This window comes from Periophthalmus magnuspinnatus, chromosome 18, assembly GCF_009829125.3.
Source record: "Periophthalmus magnuspinnatus isolate fPerMag1 chromosome 18, fPerMag1.2.pri, whole genome shotgun sequence".
NCBI classification, from domain to species: Eukaryota; Metazoa; Chordata; class Actinopteri; order Gobiiformes; family Gobiidae; genus Periophthalmus; species Periophthalmus magnuspinnatus.
In genome coordinates this window covers 323,574-341,961 of record NC_047143.1, presented here as the reverse complement: position 1 = coordinate 341,961, position 18,388 = coordinate 323,574, and the positions used below count along the sequence as shown (strand labels likewise).

The 18,388-nt window shown below is 54.4% G+C and overlaps 1 protein-coding gene across 1 annotated transcript in view; it reads right to left on the bottom strand.

Moving 5' to 3' along the window:
- camta2 (calmodulin binding transcription activator 2) overlaps window positions 1-17,945 on the bottom strand; it is a 30,145-nt gene extending 12,200 nt beyond the window's left edge. Inside the window, exons 1-14 of the mRNA XM_055229117.1 lie at window positions 17,905-17,945; window positions 14,871-14,972; window positions 14,544-14,647; window positions 13,099-13,166; window positions 11,504-11,639; window positions 9,840-9,911; window positions 9,569-9,716; window positions 7,958-8,083; window positions 6,314-6,446; window positions 3,810-4,392; window positions 2,773-2,916; window positions 1,613-1,957; window positions 728-854; window positions 334-468 (exon numbers count right to left, since the gene is read on the bottom strand). Coding sequence (XP_055085092.1) covers window positions 334-468; window positions 728-854; window positions 1,613-1,957; window positions 2,773-2,916; window positions 3,810-4,392; window positions 6,314-6,446; window positions 7,958-8,083; window positions 9,569-9,716; window positions 9,840-9,911; window positions 11,504-11,639; window positions 13,099-13,166; window positions 14,544-14,647; window positions 14,871-14,919 — 2,170 coding nt within the window. The 5' untranslated portion in view covers window positions 14,920-14,972; window positions 17,905-17,945. The remainder of the gene's footprint in view (window positions 1-333; window positions 469-727; window positions 855-1,612; window positions 1,958-2,772; window positions 2,917-3,809; window positions 4,393-6,313; window positions 6,447-7,957; window positions 8,084-9,568; window positions 9,717-9,839; window positions 9,912-11,503; window positions 11,640-13,098; window positions 13,167-14,543; window positions 14,648-14,870; window positions 14,973-17,904) is intronic.
- Between the last annotated feature and the right edge of the window lie 443 nt (window positions 17,946-18,388).

Sequence of the window (18,388 nt, the reverse complement as noted above, 5' to 3'; positions counted from 1 at the left end):
ACCCTCTGACCCATCTGACCCACCTGACCCCCTCTGACCCATCTGACCCCCTCTGACACATATGACCCCACCTGACCCCCTCTGACACATATGACCCCACCTGACCCCCTCTGACACATATGACCCCACCTGACCCCCTCTGACCCACCTGACATCCCCTGCTCTCCTCTGTTCCTCTTCCCCCCTCCCTACTCCTCTCCCCCTCCCTCCTCCCCCTCCTCTCCCCCTCCCTCCTCCTCCTCTCCCTCCTCCTCCTCCTCTCCCCCTCCCTCCTCCTCCTCCTCCTCCTCTCCCTCCCTCCTCCCCTCCCCTCCCCTCCCTCCTCCTCTGTACCGTCCAGGGAGAGCCAGTCGAGTTGGGAGCTGGGCAGAGAGTTGGCGTTCCGGGCGCGGTACTCGAACAGAACTGAAGAGGAGACTGAACCTCCAGATTCCACGACCTGCAGACAGACGAGCCCGGCCTCGTGAGCTGAGGAGGACACGCCAGAGTGAGCGTTTGGTCACAACACGCCAGAGTGAGCGTTTGGTCAGAACACGCCAGAGTGAGCGTTTGGTCAGAACACGGCAGAGTGAGCGTTTGGTCAGAACACGCCAGAGTGAGCGTTTGGTCAGAACACGGCAGAGTGAGCGTTTGGTCAGAACACAACAGAGTGAGCGTTTGGTCAGAACACGCCAGAGTGGTCAGAACACGCGTGTGGAGTCTGTGGCTCACAGTGAGGTGGAGTTACCGGGGCAGTAGCAGCGCAGGACTCCAGGCTGGATCAGAGACGCAGGAACCAAACTCTGGTCAAACACACAAGAGTAACGGCCAGAAGACTCACTCCAAGAACCTGTGATGAGAACTTTAACCCCGCCCTGAGGAGAGAGGAGAGAGGGTCAGAGGAGAGAGGGTCAGAGGAGAGAGGAGCAGAGGAGGAGAGGGTCAGAGGAGGAGAGGGTCAGAGAAGAGAAGGGAGAGGGTCAGAAGAGGAGAGAGGATCAGAGGAGAGAAGGGAGAGGGTCAGAGGAGGGGAGAGGGTCAGAGGAGGAGAAAGGGTCAGAGGAGGAGAGAGGGTCAGAGGAGGAGAGAGGGTCAGAGGAGGAGGAGAGAGGGTCAGAGGAGGAGGAGAGAGGGTCAGAGGAGGAGGAGAGAGGGTCAGAGGAGAGAGGGTCAGAGGAGAGAGGAGCAGAGGAGGAGGAGAGAGGGTCAGAGGAGAGAGGGTCAGAGGAGGAGAGGGTCAGAGGAGGAGGAGAGAGGGTCAGAGGAGGAGAGGGTCAGAGGAGGAGGAGAGAGGGTCAGAGGAGAGAGGAGCAGAGGAGGAGGAGAGAGGAGCAGAGGAGGAGAGGGTCAGAGGAGGAGAGGGTCAGAGAAGAGAAGGGAGAGGGTCAGAAGAGGAGAGAGGATCAGAGGAGGAGAAAGGGTCAGAGGAGGAGAGAGGGTCAGAGGAGGAGAGAGGGTCAGAGGAGGAGGAGAGAGGGTCAGAGGAGGAGAGGGTCAGAGGAGAGAAGGTCAGAGGAGGAGGAGAGAGGGTCAGAGGAGGAGGAGAGAGGGTCAGAGGAGGAGAGGGTCAGAGGAGGAGAGGGTCAGAGAAGAGAGGAGCAGAGAGGGTCAGAGGAGCAGAGGGTGTTCATACCTCGGGGTAAGACCACTCGGGGCTGAAGTCAGTGATGGCGGCTGTTCGTGGCGAGGGGGCGGGGTTTGGAAAGGGCAGGAAGGATGATGACGGCAACGGAGTGGGAGGGACCATGTAGCGCACGCCGGTGGGAAACTGCGCTAACGAGGGCGCCAGGGTGGCTAACGGTGGGGCCGGATTGGCCTCTTCGGCGATGAGGTCAGAGATGAGGTCAGGGAACGGCGAATCGAAGGAGAGCTCAAGACCCGCCTCCTCCACAGTGTCCGTGTCCATGGAAACAGAGCGCTGGGGAGGCGTTTCCACGGAAACGGCATCAGAGCCACGCCTCCCATTTTCCTGCTTCACCTGGAACAAGAAACCAGTCTAAACCAGGTCTAAACCAGGTCTAAACCAGGTCTAAACCAGGTCTAAACCAGGTCTAAACCAGGACTAAACCAGGTCTAAACCAGGTCTAAACCAGGACTAAACCAGGTCTAAACCAGGACTAAACCAGGACTAAACCAGGTCTAAACCAGGACTAAACCAGGACTAAACCAGGACTAAACCAGGTCTAAACCAGGACTAAACCAGGTCTAAACCAGGTCTAAACCAGGTCTAAACCAGGTCTAAACCAGGTCTAAACCAGGTCTAAACCAGGTCTAAACCAGGACTAAACCAGGTCTAAACCAGGTCTAAACCAGGACTAAACCAGGTCTAAACCAGGTCTAAACCAGGACTAAACCAGGACTAAACCAGGACTAAACAGGACTAAACCAGGTCTAAACCAGGTCTAAACCAGGACTAAACCAGGTCTAAACCAGGTCTAAACCAGGACTAAACCAGGACTAAACCAGGACTAAACCAGGTCTAAACCAGGACTAAACCAGGTCTAAACCAGGTCTAAACCAGGTCTAAACCAGGTCTAAACCAGGACTAAACCAGGACTAAACCAGGTCTAAACCAGGTCTAAACCAGGTCTAAACCAGGTCTAAACCAGGACTAAACCAGGACTAAACCAGGTCTAAACCAGGTCTAAACCAGGTCTAAACCAGGACTAAACCAGGTCTAAACCAGGTCTAAACCAGGTCTAAACCAGGACTAAACCAGGTCTAAACCAGGTCTAAACCAGGACTAAACCAGGACTAAACCAGGACTAAACCAGGTCTAAACCAGGACTGTACCTGGACTGGACTGGTCTGAGGCTGGGGGCTGAAGGTCACCATGTTGTCGTTGTGTCTCTGCGTCTGATTGGTGGGTGGAGAGTCGTGACAGACCAATAGGAGCGGGGCGCTGCTCTGTCGCCGGGGAGGAGAGCCACTGTTGGACTGAAACAGAACCAGACAGAACATGTCAGAACTGTTCTAAAGTGAAATGTCCCGCAGTGGGGCTTAAACCCTGTCGAAATGTGGGGGGATGGACTTTGGGGGGGTGGACTTTGGGGGGACTGGACTTTGGGGGGATGGACTTTGGGGGGGATGGACTTTAGGGGGGTGGACTTTGGGGGGGATGGACTTTAGGGGGGTGGACTTTGGGGGGGATGGACTTTGGGGGGGTGGACTTTAGGGGGGTGGACTTTGGGGGGGATGGACTTTGGGGGGGTGGACTTTGGGGGGGATGGACTTTAGGGGGGTGGACTTTGGGGGGGATGGACTTTGGGGGGGTGGACTTTGGGGGGGATGGACTTTGGGGGGCTGGACTTTGGGGGGCTGGACTTTGGGGGGGATGGACTTTGGGGGGGTGGACTTTGGGGGGGGTGGACTTTGGGGGGGATGGACTTTGGACTTTGGGGGGGTGGACTTTGGGGGGGATGGACTTTGGGGGGGTGGACTTTGGGGGGATGGACTTTGGGGGGCTGGACTTTGGGGGGGTGGACTTTGGGGGGACTGGACTTTGGGGGGACTGGACTTTGGGGGGGTGGACTTTGGGGGGATGGACTTTGGGGGGGTGGACTTTGGGGGGATGGACTTTGGGGGGGTGGACTTTGGGGGGGTGGACTTTGGGGGGATGGACTTTGGGGGGGTGGACTTTGGGGGGATGGACTTTGGGGGGCTGGACTTTGGGGGGACTGGACTTTGGGGGGGTGGACTTTGGGGGGGTGGACTTTGGGGGGGTGGACTTTGGGGGGCTGGACTTTGGGGGGACTGGACTTTGGGGGGGTGGACTTTGGGGGGGTGGACTTTGGGGGGGTGGACTTTGGGGGGGTGGACTTGGTCTGTACCTGGATCAGAGCCACTTTGGTGGGCGGTCCGGTTGCATTCTCGTCTTTGGACTCTTCGTCTCGCCGTGTTTTGGGCGTGTCCTCGTCCAGGTCGAGAGAGAGCGGGAGGGCGAGGGGGGCGGAGTCTGTGGCGAGGGGGGCGGAGTCTGTGGAGCTGAGGGAGGACAGGGAGGAGGCGGGGCTCGGCGCCAGTGCCGCGTTCTGATTGGATACAGAGCGGCCGTACGTCTGCCCCTGTTTGGGCGAATTCAGGAAGGCGTCGGGATCGAAGCCGGGGGGCGTGGCCTGTGGAGGAGGAGGTGTGGCCTGGGGTGGCGGAGGAGGCGTGGACTGAGGGGGCGGGGTCAGGAGCAGGGCGACGGTCTCCGCGGCGACCACCAGCGGCTTCTTGTTGTTATTGTTGTTGTTGTGACTGAGAGCGGCGTTGGCAGAGTGGTTAGCGGTGGCGGCGGATGAGGGGGGCGTGGCTGCCATGACGATGAGGGCGTTCTGCGGCAGGGCGACGGCGGTCAAGTTACCGTGGCGATCGGTGTAGTTACTGACAGCGATGGCGGCTGTGTGCGCTGGGGGAGGAGAGGAGGAGCTGTGGAAGAGAGGAGAGTGTTAGAGAGGAGAGAAACAGGAGGACAGACAGAGGAGAGAGATAGAGGAGGAGAGAGAGGAGGAGGAGAGACAGAGGAGGAGAGAGACAGGAGGACAGACAGAGGAGGAGAGAGACAGAGGAGAAGAGAGAGGAGGAGGAGAACAGAAGAGAGACACAGAGGAGGAGAGACAGAGGAGAAGAGACACAGAGGAGAGACACAGAGGAGGACAGACAGAGGAGGAGAGACACAGAGGAGGAGAGACACAGAGGAGGACAGACAGAGGAGGAGAGAGACAGGAGGACAGACAGAGGAGGAGAGACACAGAGGAGAGAGGAGGAGGAGGAGAACAGAGGAGGAGAGACACAGAGGAGGAGAGACACAGAGGAGAAGAGACACAGAGGAGAAGAGAGAGGAGGAGGAGGAGAACAGAGGAGGGAGACAGAGGAGAACAGAGGAGGAGGAGAACAGAGGAGGAGAGAGACAGGAGAGAGAGGAGGAGAACAGAGGGAGAGACAGGAGGAGAGAGACAAAGGACGAGAGAGAGAGGAGTTAGAGAACAGGGGAGAGACAGAGGAGTAGAGAGAGGAGGAGGAGAACAGAAGAGAGACACAGAGGAGGAGAGACAGAGGAGGAGAGACAGAGGAGGAGAGACACAGAAGAGAGACACAGAGGAGGAGAGAGACAGAGGAGAAGAGAGAGGAGGAGAACAGAAGAGAGACACAGAGGAGGAGAGACAGAGGAGGAGAGAGACAAAGAAGAAGAGACACAGAAGAGAGACACAGAGGAGGAGAGACACAGAGGAGGACAGACAGAGGAGGAGAGACACAGAGGAGAAGAGACACAGAGGAGAGACACAGAGGAGAGACACAGAGGAGGAGAGAAACAGAGGAGGAGAGACACAGAAGAGAGACACAGAGGAGGACAGACAGAGGAGGAGAGACAGAGGAGAGAAACAGAGGAGGAGAGAGACAGAGGAGAAGAGAGGAGGAGAGACACAGAGGAGAGAAACAGAGGAGGAGAGACACAGAGGAGGACAGACAGAGGAGGAGAGACACAGAGGAGGAGAGAAACAGAGGAGGAGAGACACAGAAGAGAGACACAGAGGAGGACAGACAGAGGAGGAGAGACACAGGAGAGAAACAGAGGAGGAGAGAGACAGAGGAGAAGAGACACAGAGGAGAGAAACAGAGGAGGAGAGACACAGAGGAGGACAGACAGAGGAGGAGAGACACAGAGGAGAGAAACAGAGGAGGAGAGACAGAGGAGAAGAGAGGAGGAGAGACAGAGGAGGAGAGACAGAGGAGAAGAGAGAGGAGGAGAACAGAGGAGGAGAGACAGAGGAGGAGAGACACAGAGGAGGAGAGATAGAGGAGGAGAGACAGAGGAGGAGGAGAACAGAGGATGAGAGAGACAGGAGAGAGAGGAGGAGAACAGAGGGAGAGACAGGAGGAGAGAGACAAAGGACGAGAGAGGAGGAGAGAGACAGAGGAGGAGAGAGAGAGAGGAGTAAGAGAACAGGGGAGAGACAGAGGAGTAGAGAGAGGAGGAGGAGAACAGGAAGAGAGACAGAGGAGAGAGACAGAGGAGAAGAGAGAGGAGGAGGAGAACAGAGGAGGAGAGACAGAGGAGAGACACAGAGGAGAAGAGAGGAGGAGGAGAACAGAGGAGGAGAGAGAGGAGAAGGAGAGAGAGAAGGAGGAAGAGAACAGAGGAGTAGAGAGAGGAGGAGGACAACAGAGGGAGAGACAGGAGGAGAAACAGGAGGACAACAGAGGAGGAGAGACAGAGGAGGAGAGAAAGGAGGAGAGAGAGGAGGAGACAGAGGAGGGAAGGAGCTATGGGAGAAAAAGGGGGGAGGATGAAAGTAAAAACAAGAGAGAGAGTGGTAGAGTAAACGGGAGAGCAGGGGGCGGGGCTGACCTGGCGGGCGGGCACGGCGAGTGGGCGGGGCTCTGCGTTTTGATTGGAGGAGGTTTAGTTTTGTCGACTTTGGGGGAGATGATGCGGTGTTTGGTGCTGTTACAGCGATGAGGAATGTTCACTCCAGACGCCACTGAGCACAGAGACGAGAGTGAGTCCTCTGCACCATCAGACACTCCTCTGCACCACCAGACACTCCTCTGCACCACCAGACACTCCTCTGCACCACCACACACTCCTCTGCACCATCAGACACTCCTCTGCAGCGTCAGACGCTCCTCTGCACCACCACACACTCCTCTGCACCATCAGACACTCCTCTGCAGCGTCAGACGCTCCTCTGCACCACCACACACTCCTCTGCACCATCAGACACTCCTCTGCAGCGTCAGACGCTCCTCTGCACCACCACACACTCCTCTGCACCACCACACACTCCTCTGCACCACCACACACTCCTCTGCACCACCACACGCTCCTCTGCACCGTCAGACGCTCCTCTGCACCGTCAGACACTCCTCTGCACCGTCAGACACTCCTCTGCACCGTCAGACACTCCTCTGCACCGTCAGACACTCCTCTGCACCACCACACACTCCTCTGCACCATCAGACGCTCCTCTGCACCACCACACACTCCTCTGCACCATCAGACGCTCCTCTGCACCATCAGACGCTCCTCTGCACCACCACACACTCCTCTGCACCATCAGACGCTCCTCTGCACCACCACACACTCCTCTGCACCATCAGACGCTCCTCTGCACCGTCAGACGCTCCTCTGCACCATCAGACACTCCTCTGCACCATCAGACACTCCTCTGCAGCGTCAGACGCTCCTCTGCACCACCACACACTCCTCTGCACCATCAGACACTCCTCTGCAGCGTCAGACGCTCCTCTGCACCACCACACACTCCTCTGCACCACCACACACTCCTCTGCACCACCACACACTCCTCTGCACCACCACACACTCCTCTGCACCATCAGACACTCCTCTGCAGCGTCAGACGCTCCTCTGCACCACCACACACTCCTCTGCACCATCAGACGCTCCTCTGCACCATCAGACGCTCCTCTGCACCACCACACACTCCTCTGCACCATCAGACGCTCCTCTGCACCACCACACACTCCTCTGCACCATCAGACGCTCCTCTGCACCGTCAGACGCTCCTCTGCACCATCAGACACTCCTCTGCACCACCACACACTCCTCTGCACCATCAGACGCTCCTCTGCACCGTCAGACGCTCCTCTGCACCGTCAGACGCTCCTCTGCACCGTCAGACGCTCCTCTGCACCGTCAGACACTCCTCTGCACCGTCAGACACTCCTCTGCACCGTCAGACACTCCTCTGCACCACCACACACTCCTCTGCACCACCACACACTCCTCTGCACCATCAGACACTCCTCTGCACCGTCAGACACTCCTCTGCACCGTCAGACACTCCTCTGCACCGTCAGACACTCCTCTCCTCCCCTCCCTCTCTTCCCCTCCCCCTCCTCTCCTCTCTCTCCTCCCCTCCCCCTCCTCCCTCCCCTCCCCCTCCTCTCCTCTCCTCTCCTCCCCTCCCCTCCTCTCCTCTCCTCCCTCCTCTCCCCCTCCTCCCCCTCCTCCTCCTCCTCTCCCTCTCACCGTGGGGAGTACACAGACAGGTGTGAGTCCTGGGTTGGGGTCTGCTCCTCTGTCTCTCCAGGATGTGTTGGACGAGGTCTTCAATAGATGAGTCTCCAGAGCCCACAGAGCACTTCATACTGTGGACTGAGACACACGTGGACTGAGACACGCGTGGACTGAGACACATGTGGACTGAGACACACGTGGACCGAGACACGCGTGGACTGAGACACGCGTGGACCGAGACACATGTGGACTGAGACACACGTGGACTGAGACACGCGTGGACCGAGACACGCGTGGACTGAGACACGCGTGGACTGAGACACGCGTGGACCGAGACACATGTGGACTGAGACACGCGTGGACCGAGACACATGTGGACTGAGACACACGTGGACTGAGACACGCGTGGACCGAGACACGCGTGGACTGAGACACGCGTGGACTGAGACACGCGTGGACCGAGACACATGTGGACTGAGACACGCGTGGACCGAGACACGCGTGGACTGAGACACATGTGGACTGAGACACATGTGGACCGAGACACGCGTGGACTGAGACACGCGTGGACCGAGACACATGTGGACTGAGACACACGTGGACTGAGACACACGTGGACTGAGACACATGTGGACTGAGACACGCGTGGACTGAGACACAGGGACGAGTGACACTCCAGACCTGCTTTAGTCCTGGTCTAGTCCTGGTCTAGTCCGGTTATAGTCCTGGTCTTACACATAGGCTTGAGCTGGTCCAGTCCTGGTCCAGTCCTGGTTCAGTCCTGGTCCAGTCCTGGTTCAGTCCTGGTCCAGTCCTGGTCCAGTCCTGGTCCAGTCCTGGTCCAGTCCCGGTTCAGTCCTGGTTCAGTCCTGGTCCAGTCCCGGTTCAGTCCCGGTTCAGTCCCGGTCCAGTCCCGGTCTTACACATAGGCTTGAGCTGGTCCAGTCCTGGTCTAGTCCTGGTTCAGTCCTGGTCCAGTCCCGGTCCAGTCCTGGTCTTACACATAGGCTTGAGCTGGTCCAGTCCTGGTCTAGTCCTGGTTCAGTCCTGGTCCAGTCCTGCTCCAGTCCTGGTCTTACACATAGGCTTGAGCTGGTCCAGTCCTGGTCTAGTCCTGGTCTAGTCCTGGTCCAGTCCTGGTCCAGTCCTGGTCCAGTCCTGGTCCAGTCCCGGTCCAGTCCTGGTCTTACACATAGGCTTGAGCTGGTCCAGTCCTGGTCTAGTCCTGGTCTAGTCCTGGTCCAGTCCTGGTCCAGTCCTGGTCCAGTCCTGGTCCAGTCCTGGTCCAGTCCTGGTCCAGTCCTGGTCCAGTCCTGGTCTTACACATAGGCTTGAGCTGGTCCAGTCCTGGTCTAGTCCTGGTCTAGTCCTGGTCCAGTCCTGGTCCAGTCCTGGTCCAGTCCTGGTCCAGTCCTGGTCCAGTCCTGGTCTTACACATAGGCTTGAGCTGGTTCAGTCCTGGTTCAGTCCTGGTCCAGTCCTGGTCCAGTCCTGGTCCAGTCCTGGTCCAGTCCTGGTCCAGTCCTGGTCTTACACATAGGCTTGAGCTGGTTCAGTCCTGGTTCAGTCCTGGTTCAGTCCTGGTCCAGTCCTGGTCCAGTCCTGGTCCAGTCCTGGTCTTACACATAGGCTTGAGCTGGCTGAGCAGGTCGTCGCGGCTCCAGCGCGTGTTGTTGTGGCGCTCGCTCACCGCACACACCAGAGGACTACACTTCCCAGAATCCTCAGCACACGGCACGTTCAGGTAGTGCACCAGCACTATGTCCGGGTTCTACAGGGAGACAGAGTACTTCAGAGACTACTGCAGTCAAAGTACTTCAGATTGAAGTACTTTTACTATAGTACAGATTGTACTATAGTAAAAGTACTTCAGCTTATTCTACAGTAAAAGTACCTGCAGGAGCCAGTAGCAACGTCTGTGGAATGTGGGGACGATGGAGGAATGAACGTAACACCCATAAAGACACTGGAGAGAAAAGGAGGAAAACAGGGACTTATTCATTTGTCAGGGGAAGTCACAAATTCACTCGTTTATTCTGTATTCGGACGCCTGTACTTGCACGCCTGTTGTCGGGGCGTCTGTAGTTGGACGCTTTTAGTCGGGGCGTCTGTAATCGGGGCACCTGTAGTGGGACACCTGTAGTCGGATGCCTGTAGTCGGGGCGTCTGTAATCGGGGTGCCTGTAGTCGGGGCGTCTGTAGTTGGACGCCTGTAGTCGGGGCGCCTGTAGTTGGACGCCTGTAGTCGGGGCGCCTGTAGTTGGACGCCTGTAGTCGGACACCTGTAGTCGGACACCTGTAGTCAGGGCATCTGTAATCGGGGCGCCTGTAGTCGGGGCGTCTGTAGGCGGACGCCTGTAGTCGGGGCGTCTGTAATCGGGGCGTCTGTAATCAGGGCGTCTGTAGGCGGACGCCTGTAGTCGGGGCACCTGTAGTCGGACACCTGTAGTCGGGGCGTCTGTAGTCGGGGCACCTGTAGTCGGACGCCTATAGTCGGGCGCCTGTAGTCGGACGCCTGTAGTCGGGGCGTCTGTTGTCGGACGCCTGTAGTCGGGGCGTCTGTAGTCGGACGCCTGTAGTCGGGGCACCTGTAGTCGGACGCCTGTAGTCGGGGCGTCTGTAGTCGGACGCCTGTAGTCGGACGACTGTAGTCGGGTGCCTGTAGTCGGGGCGTCTGTAGTCGGGCGCCTGTAGTCGGGGCGCCTGTAGTCGGGCGCCTGTAGTCGGGGCGCCTGTAGTCGGGGCGTCTGTAGTTGGACGCCTGTAATCGGGGCGTCTGTAGTCGGGCGCCTGTAGTCGGACGCCTGTAGTCGGGGCGTCTGTCGTCGGACGCCTGTAGTCTTTAGTTATTAAAACCCATGAACAAAGGCGATTGGCTCCAGAGTTTTCCTTCTCCAGATAATAACGTCTCTACATCAGAGACTCTGATTGGCTGATACTAGACCCTGCGCTGATACTAGAAAATGTGTTGCAGAAATACATCTTTACACTTTTTTCTCTCCCTCTCCTTCTCTCTCTCCTCCTCCTCTCTTACCTCCATCCCCTGGACCTTGAGCTTCATGTGGTCTACTCTGGTGGTTCTCTCTCTCCTCTCCCTCTCCTCCTCTCCCTCCTCCTCTCCCTCTCCTCCCCCCTCTCTCCTCCTCCTCTCCTCCCCCCTCTCTCCCCCTCCTCTCTTACCTCCATCCCCTGGACCTTGAGCTTCATGTGGTCTTCTCTGGTGGTTCTCTCTCTCCTCCTCTCCCTCTCCTCCTCTCTCTCCTCTCCTCCCCCCTCTCTCCTCCTCCTCTCTCTCCTCCTCTCCCTCTCCTCTCCTTCCCCCCTCTCTCCTCCTCCTCTCCTCCCCCCTCTCTCCCCCTCCTCTCTTACCTCCATCCCCTGGACCTTGAGCTTCATGTGGTCTTCTCTGGTGGTTCTCTCTCTCCTCCTCTCCCTCTCCTCCTCTCTCTCCTCTCCTCCCCCCTCTCTCCTCCTCCTCTCTCTCCTCCTCTCCCTCTCCTCTCCTTCCCCCCTCTCTCCTCCTCCTCTCCTCCCCTCTCTCCTCTCCTCCTCTCTTACCTCCATCCCCTGGACCTTGAGCTTCATGTGGTCTTCTCTGGTGGTCTTTCCATCTTTTCGTTTCTTCCAGGCGTATCCATCTTTTCGATATTTGACTTTCTTCCGGTTGTACAGGATGATGCTTCCGTTCTTCGGCCTGAGACGCAGAACACACAACACAGCGTCAGAATCGTAGCTGATATTCACACTTTGCAGTGACGTCACGCTGGGGGAGTTCTACATGCATCTCAATGGTGGAATCTTCAGCAGGTTCCTTTTCTTTGTTTTTTTTTTTATTTGAAGGACAATGTACAGATGCATTAAATAGATGGCTGCACCAGATTTAGCAAAATGCTAATTTCCATCTGTAGTCCTTTGTCACAAACATTAAAAACAATTCACATATAAAAACTGCAATACAAAAGACAATGTACAAATTTTCAACACATAGTGCAAACTACAGGTTATTAAAGTGCAAGACAGAAAAAAACAAAGAAATGCAACAAATATCAGAATAAATACAGTGTAGTCGGTTTCAGATGATACCCACGAGGGCAGCGTCTGGTCGCTCTGTACCTTATTGGTATTATAAATGTAAACAAGACAGTAATATGACACTAAGACAGTTCAATAACACTCATGATGTGGTGATCTAGTGTCCATCAGATGGTGCCCACGAGGGGAACATCTGATGGACAAATACTCGTCTGGTATAGTCAGTGTGGACAGGACTGATGGTCAAGAAGACAGTTTTTAACAGCCCCTGAAAAGATGAGATAATCTGCTGTGTTCTTAAGATTTTGTGGAAGCCCGTTCCATTCCTTGATGGATTTAAAGGAGAAGGCAGATTGAGAGAACGCGGACTTTCTTGTAGGAACATTGCAGTCACCCCTGGACACAGACCTTCACACTCTGCTTGTGAGTTGAGTTGAGGCTGTACATATTTCTTTAGTGGGGCAGCGTCAGGCAAGATTTTATGTACCAGGCGAATATCAGAGAACCTGATCAAGTTGTCAAAGCTTAATATTTTAAATTTGTCCAATATGTAGCAATGATGGTAACGTCTGGGCTTTTTATCGAGGATTTTCAACGCCTGATTATGCAATGATCTGAGAGGATTTAGTACTGTTATTTTGGCTTGAGACCATGAGGAAATACAATACAAAATGTGAGATATAATCATAGCATTGAGATAAGATTTTGCTGCTTCTAATGATAATGATAATGGAGACACAATGCACACATGTTTAAGATCTAAGTCTGAAAACTCTTGAAAAAACACAATATGGATCAATATGTGATCAGTCCAAACGTTCACGGTCCTGTTTAGGAGTTTGGTTTTACTCAAAATCAGCTAATGCTAATGCTAGCTAGCATGTGACTGTCATGTTACCTGACAGGACTTAACAGCACAAATCACCTCACCTGTTGTATTCAGATAAGTAAGTTCTTTATGTTCAGACTGTGAAACAAAGCTCAGGTTAAAGTCTAAAGTGTCCACGCTCACTTCCTGTTTGAAAAATGGCCACTAGCAGGTTAGCTACGCCGAGAGACGTATGCAGTCTATGGTCAGAACTCACAAAGATCCAGAGCAGAACGTGGGAGGAGGTTCTGACCTGGTTTTGAGGGAGCAGCACAACCACTCATCGTGTCGGTCGAACGAGATCAGGAACGAAGCGATCTCCTGTAGAGACGTGAGCAGAGTTTAGAATGAGCCCTACCTGATCTGCGTCATGTATCTGAGCCTCAGGACACGTGATGTACAACCATGAGGCGAAATACGTCCAAATAAACACACGACTACTGTCTGCGTCAGTGTAGTACAGGGGGAGTACCTCGTCAGTGTAGTATATAGAGTACAGGGGGAGTACCTCGTCAGTGTAGTATATAGAGTACAGGGGGAGTACCTCGTCAGGTGCAGTATATAGAGTACAGGGGGAGTACCTCGTCAGGTGCAGTATATAGAGTACAGGGGGAGTACCTCGTCGGTGTAGTATATAGAGTACAGGGGGAGTACCTCGTCGGTGTAGTATATAGAGTACAGGGGGAGTACCTCGTCGGTGTAGTATATAGAGTACAGGGGGAGTACCTCGTCGGTGCAGTATATAGAGTACAGGGGGAGTACCTCGTCGGTGCAGTATATAGAGTACAGGGGGAGTACCTCGTCGGTGTAGTATATAGAGTACAGGGGGAGTACCTCGTCGGTGTAGTATATAGAGTACAGGGGGAGTACCTCGTCAGTGTAGTATATAGAGTACAGGGGGAGTACCTCGTCAGTGTAGTATATAGAGTACAGGGGGAGTACCTCGTCAGTGTAGTATATAGAGTACAGGGGGAGTACCTCATCGGTGTAGTATATAGAGTACAGGGGGAGTACCTCGTCGGTGTAGTATATAGAGTACAGGGGGAGTACCTCGTCGGTGTAGTATATAGAGTACAGGGGGAGTACCTCATCAGTGTAGTATATAGAGTACAGGGGGAGTACCTCGTCAGTGCAGTATATAGAGTACAGGGGGAGTACCTCGTCAGTGTAGTATATAGAGTACAGGGGGAGTACCTCGTCGGTGTAGTATATAGAGTACAGGGGGAGTACCTCGTCGGTGTAGTATATAGAGTACAGGGGGAGTACCTCATCAGTGTAGTATATAGAGTACAGGGGGAGTACCTCGTCAGTGCAGTATATAGAGTACAGGGGGAGTACCTCGTCGGTGTAGTATATAGAGTACAGGGGGAGTACCTCGTCGGTGTAGTATATAGAGTACAGGGGGAGTACCTCGTCGGTGCAGTATATAGAGTACAGGGGGAGTACCTCGTCGGTGCAGTATATAGAGTACAGGGGGAGTACCTCGTCGGTGCAGTATATAGAGTACAGGGGGAGTACCTCGTCGGTGTAGTATATAGAGTACAGGGGGAGTACCTCGTCGGTGCAGTATATAGAGTACAGGGGGAGTACCTCGTCGGTGCAGTATATAGAGTACAGGGGGAGTACCTCGTCGGTGCAGTATATAGAGTACAGGGGGAGTACCTCGTCAGTGTAGTATATAGAGTACAGGGGGAGTACCTCGTTGGTGTTCCAGCGCAGGCGCTCCGTGGGGAGGCAGGGGGAGCGGGGGAGACACTCCAGGAGTTTGTTTGGCACAAACACTTTTCTCTGACTTTTATTTTCTGAAAAAAACAACAACACGGTTAAAGCCGCAAGCGGCATCCAGTGACCCTCGACCTCTGCTCACCCCAGCCTGCGTCTGCGCGGGCCCCAGCCCCATCCATATCGGCCCATCCTGAGTTATAGGGGTCAGAGGTCAGTGTGGTGTCTTACTGCTCTCAGAACAGAGAGGACAGAGGGGACAGAGAGGACAGAGGGGACAGAGGGGACAGTACGTTGTCTTACCGCTCTCAGGACAGACCATGTCCTTCCTTTGGCTCATGGCGACGCTCATGTCTCAGTGACGCCTGGACTCGCCCCGAGACCAGAGGAACTGTCCCACTGCATCTGTCCAAAGTACACAAGTACAAGTAACTACACAGTCCAAAGTACACAAGTACAAGTAACTACACAGTCCAAAGTACACAAGTACAAGTAACTACACAGTCCAAAGTACACAAGTACAAGTAACTACACAGTCCAAAGTACACAAGTACAAGTAACTACACAGTCCAAAGTACACAAGTACAAGTAACTACACAGTCCAAAGTACACAAGTACAAGTAACTACACAGTCCAAAAATCCTGCTTCACAAACTGTACGAGGAACATGATGCATAGAGAAACAATTTGTGCCACTAAATCAAAAACACAGAAACACGACCAGAGGATCTGTCCCACCAGAGGATCTGTCCCACCAGAGGAACTGTCCCACCAGAGGAACTGTCCCACCAGAGGAACTGTACCACCAGAGGAACTGTCCCACCAGAGGATCTGTCCCACTAGAGGGTCTGTCCCACCAGAGGAACTGTCCCATCAGAGGATCTGTCCCACCAGAGGATCTGTCCCACCAGAGGATGTGTCCCACCAGAGGGTCTGTCCCACCAGAGGATCTGTCCCACCAGAGGATCTGTCCCACCAGAGGATGTGTCCCACCAGAGGGTCTGTCCCACTAGAGGGTCTGTCCCACCAGAGGATCTGTCCCACCAGAGGGTCTGTCCCACCAGAGGGTCTGTCCCACTAGAGGGTCTGTCCCACCAGAGGATCTGTCCCACCAGAGGATGTGTCCCACCAGAGGGTCTGTCCCACTAGAGGGTCTGTCCCACCAGAGGATCTGTCCCACCAGAGGAACTGTCCCACCAGAGGGCGCTGCAAGACGAGCCAAAACCACAGTCTGGACAGAATCAGGCTGCAGTGTCGTCTCCTCCACAAATCTCCTCTTATTGTGAGTAAAAACATTTAACCCTGTAGTTTAGATCTGTACAAACATGCTCTGGAATAACCCCGTGTGTCAGATGCCCTCCCCGTGTGTCAGATGCTCTCCCGTGTGTCAGATGCCCTCCCCGTGTGTCAGATGCCCTCCCCGTGTGTCAGATGCCCTCCCCGTGTGTCAGATGCCCTCCCTGTGTGTCAGATGCCCTCCCCGTGTGTCAGATGCCCTCCCCGTGTCTCTCTTTATCTTGTATTAGTTTGTCAGTTCAGATTTGTTGTCAGTTCTTCTGGACGTGTTTAAAATGTGAACTTTGAACATTTTATTAAACCATAAGTCGTTCAGCCGAACATAAAGTCAAATATTGTTCCACTTTGCAGCGTAAAAGGCACCGCTCCCAGTCAGACGCGTTTCATTTGGTCAGGTCCATGTCTTCATTTTATTTTAAGGAGACAGAGACAGACAGGTCCAATATCACACACACTGGAGTTGTGTTTTGTTTCATTCACACGTTTGAGTCACATTTTATTATTAGTCTGTAACATCTACAAAGGTCAAAATGTGACGTTCCACCTTGTGATGTCATGAAGTGGGAGTTTAAGTGAACAGCTCATTTTACCTTTAGTTCAGTCGAGATAAGTGGCAACTCCAGATCTGAAATAATCCAAAATGATTCTATAAATGAAGGTGTGTGGAGTTTAAAAACACAGTGGAGCACTTCCTGTATCACCACATGATGACATCACAAAGTGTTTTCAGTTTGAGAGAAGAACTCAGCCTCTGTAGGGTGTGTGTGTGTGTGTGTGTGTGTGTGTGTTAAACATGTGTGAATGAAACAAAACACAACTCCAAGTCTGTGTGTGATGAGGAAACATTAAACTGATCAGTGGACAGTGGACCTTTAAGCTGAAGACATGGGCTCAAACCCTGTCCCGTCCCTGTGTCTCAGCCCGTGTCCTGAGAGAGCAGCTCTTCTTTCTACAGTGTCTCACATGGAGGGTTCTATGTCACTAATAAGAATCAAACCATTTATTCACATTTCACTCCAAATATGTAATACAACAGGAGCAGTGTCGCCTAATTCTCCCAGAAAAACACGATTCTACTTCAGTGTGTGGACTCGACAGCACTGAAGACAGACACAGACCGAAGGGTACAAGGTCCTCACTGACCCGGGACATTCAGACTGACCCGGGACATTCAGACTGATACAAGGTCCTCACTGACCCGGGACAGTTCAGACTGACCCGGGACATTCCGACTGACCCGGGACATTCAGACTGACCCGGGACATTCAGACTGATACAAGGTCCTCACTGACCCGGGACAGTTCAGACTGACCCGGGACATTCCGACTGACCCGGGACATTCAGACTGACCCGGGACATTCAGACTGATACAAGGTCCTCACTGACCCGGGACAGTTCAGACTGACCCGGGACATTCAGACTGATTCAAGGTCCTCACTGACCCGGGACATTCAGACTGACCCGGGACATTCAGACTGACCCGGGACAGTTCGGACTGACCCGGGACAGTTCAGACTGATTCAAGCTCCTCACTGACCCGGGACAGTTCAGACTGACCCGGGACAGTTCAGACTGACGTGTTGAGCCTCGGGTCACCGGAGGCCGGGCTCAGACCCCGGGCTCTCCTGGCGCCTGTGGCCGCCTCACGCTGCACCTGTCGCGGCTGGAGCTCTCCGCCGCTGTCCCCTCCGGGACGCTAAAGGGAGAGCCGGACAACTGGACACGGCCCCACGGAGCGGACTGCCCGGCCTGCCCAGACCCCACGGACCAAACGGACCCGCTCCCGGTTCGGGTTTCGGGCTGTTCGGAGAAGAGAACGGGTTTGTTTGGATCCCTGGCCCGCGGCTAACCGGCTAACTACAGCTAACGGGACTTAAGGGGCTTTACCCCCGCGGACAGCCCTTCACAGCGGGGGCAGAGCGCGGACAGCGGCCCCGGGGCACGGAGACCCTCCGGGGGAAGAGGTACCGCGGATAACCCGGTGTCTGAGGGGAACAGCGCGGTCAGAGAGAGCTCCGAGCCGCGGCTGTAGCTCCGTTACCTTCCGCCTTCTGCACGGCCGCCATCTTGTCTTCTCTGACGTCTGTGCGTGCGTGGCCTCGGTGCGTCATGACGTCACTCTCTTTATCACCGTTTCCCTTGATTTTTTATTTATTTATATTCTAAAAGGAAAAGGCTCGAAACTAAAGCCGCCACAAACTAATCCAAACTAAATAATTATTTTATTTTTTCAATCAGTAAAGATTTCCATCTGGTTTAGATCCTCCTCCTTCAGCTCTGAGCAACTTGAAAATAAAGACACCATGAGAAAATAAGCACAGGAATAAACCAGGAGGACAACAACTAAACCAGTAGACTAGAATAAATCGGGTCTAAACCAGCACTAAACCAGGACTAAACCAGGACTAAACCAGGAATAAACCAGGAATAAACCAGGAGGACAACAACTAAACCAGTAGACTAGAATAAACCGGGTCTAAACCAGCACTAAACCAGGACTAAACCAGGACTAAACCAGCACTAAA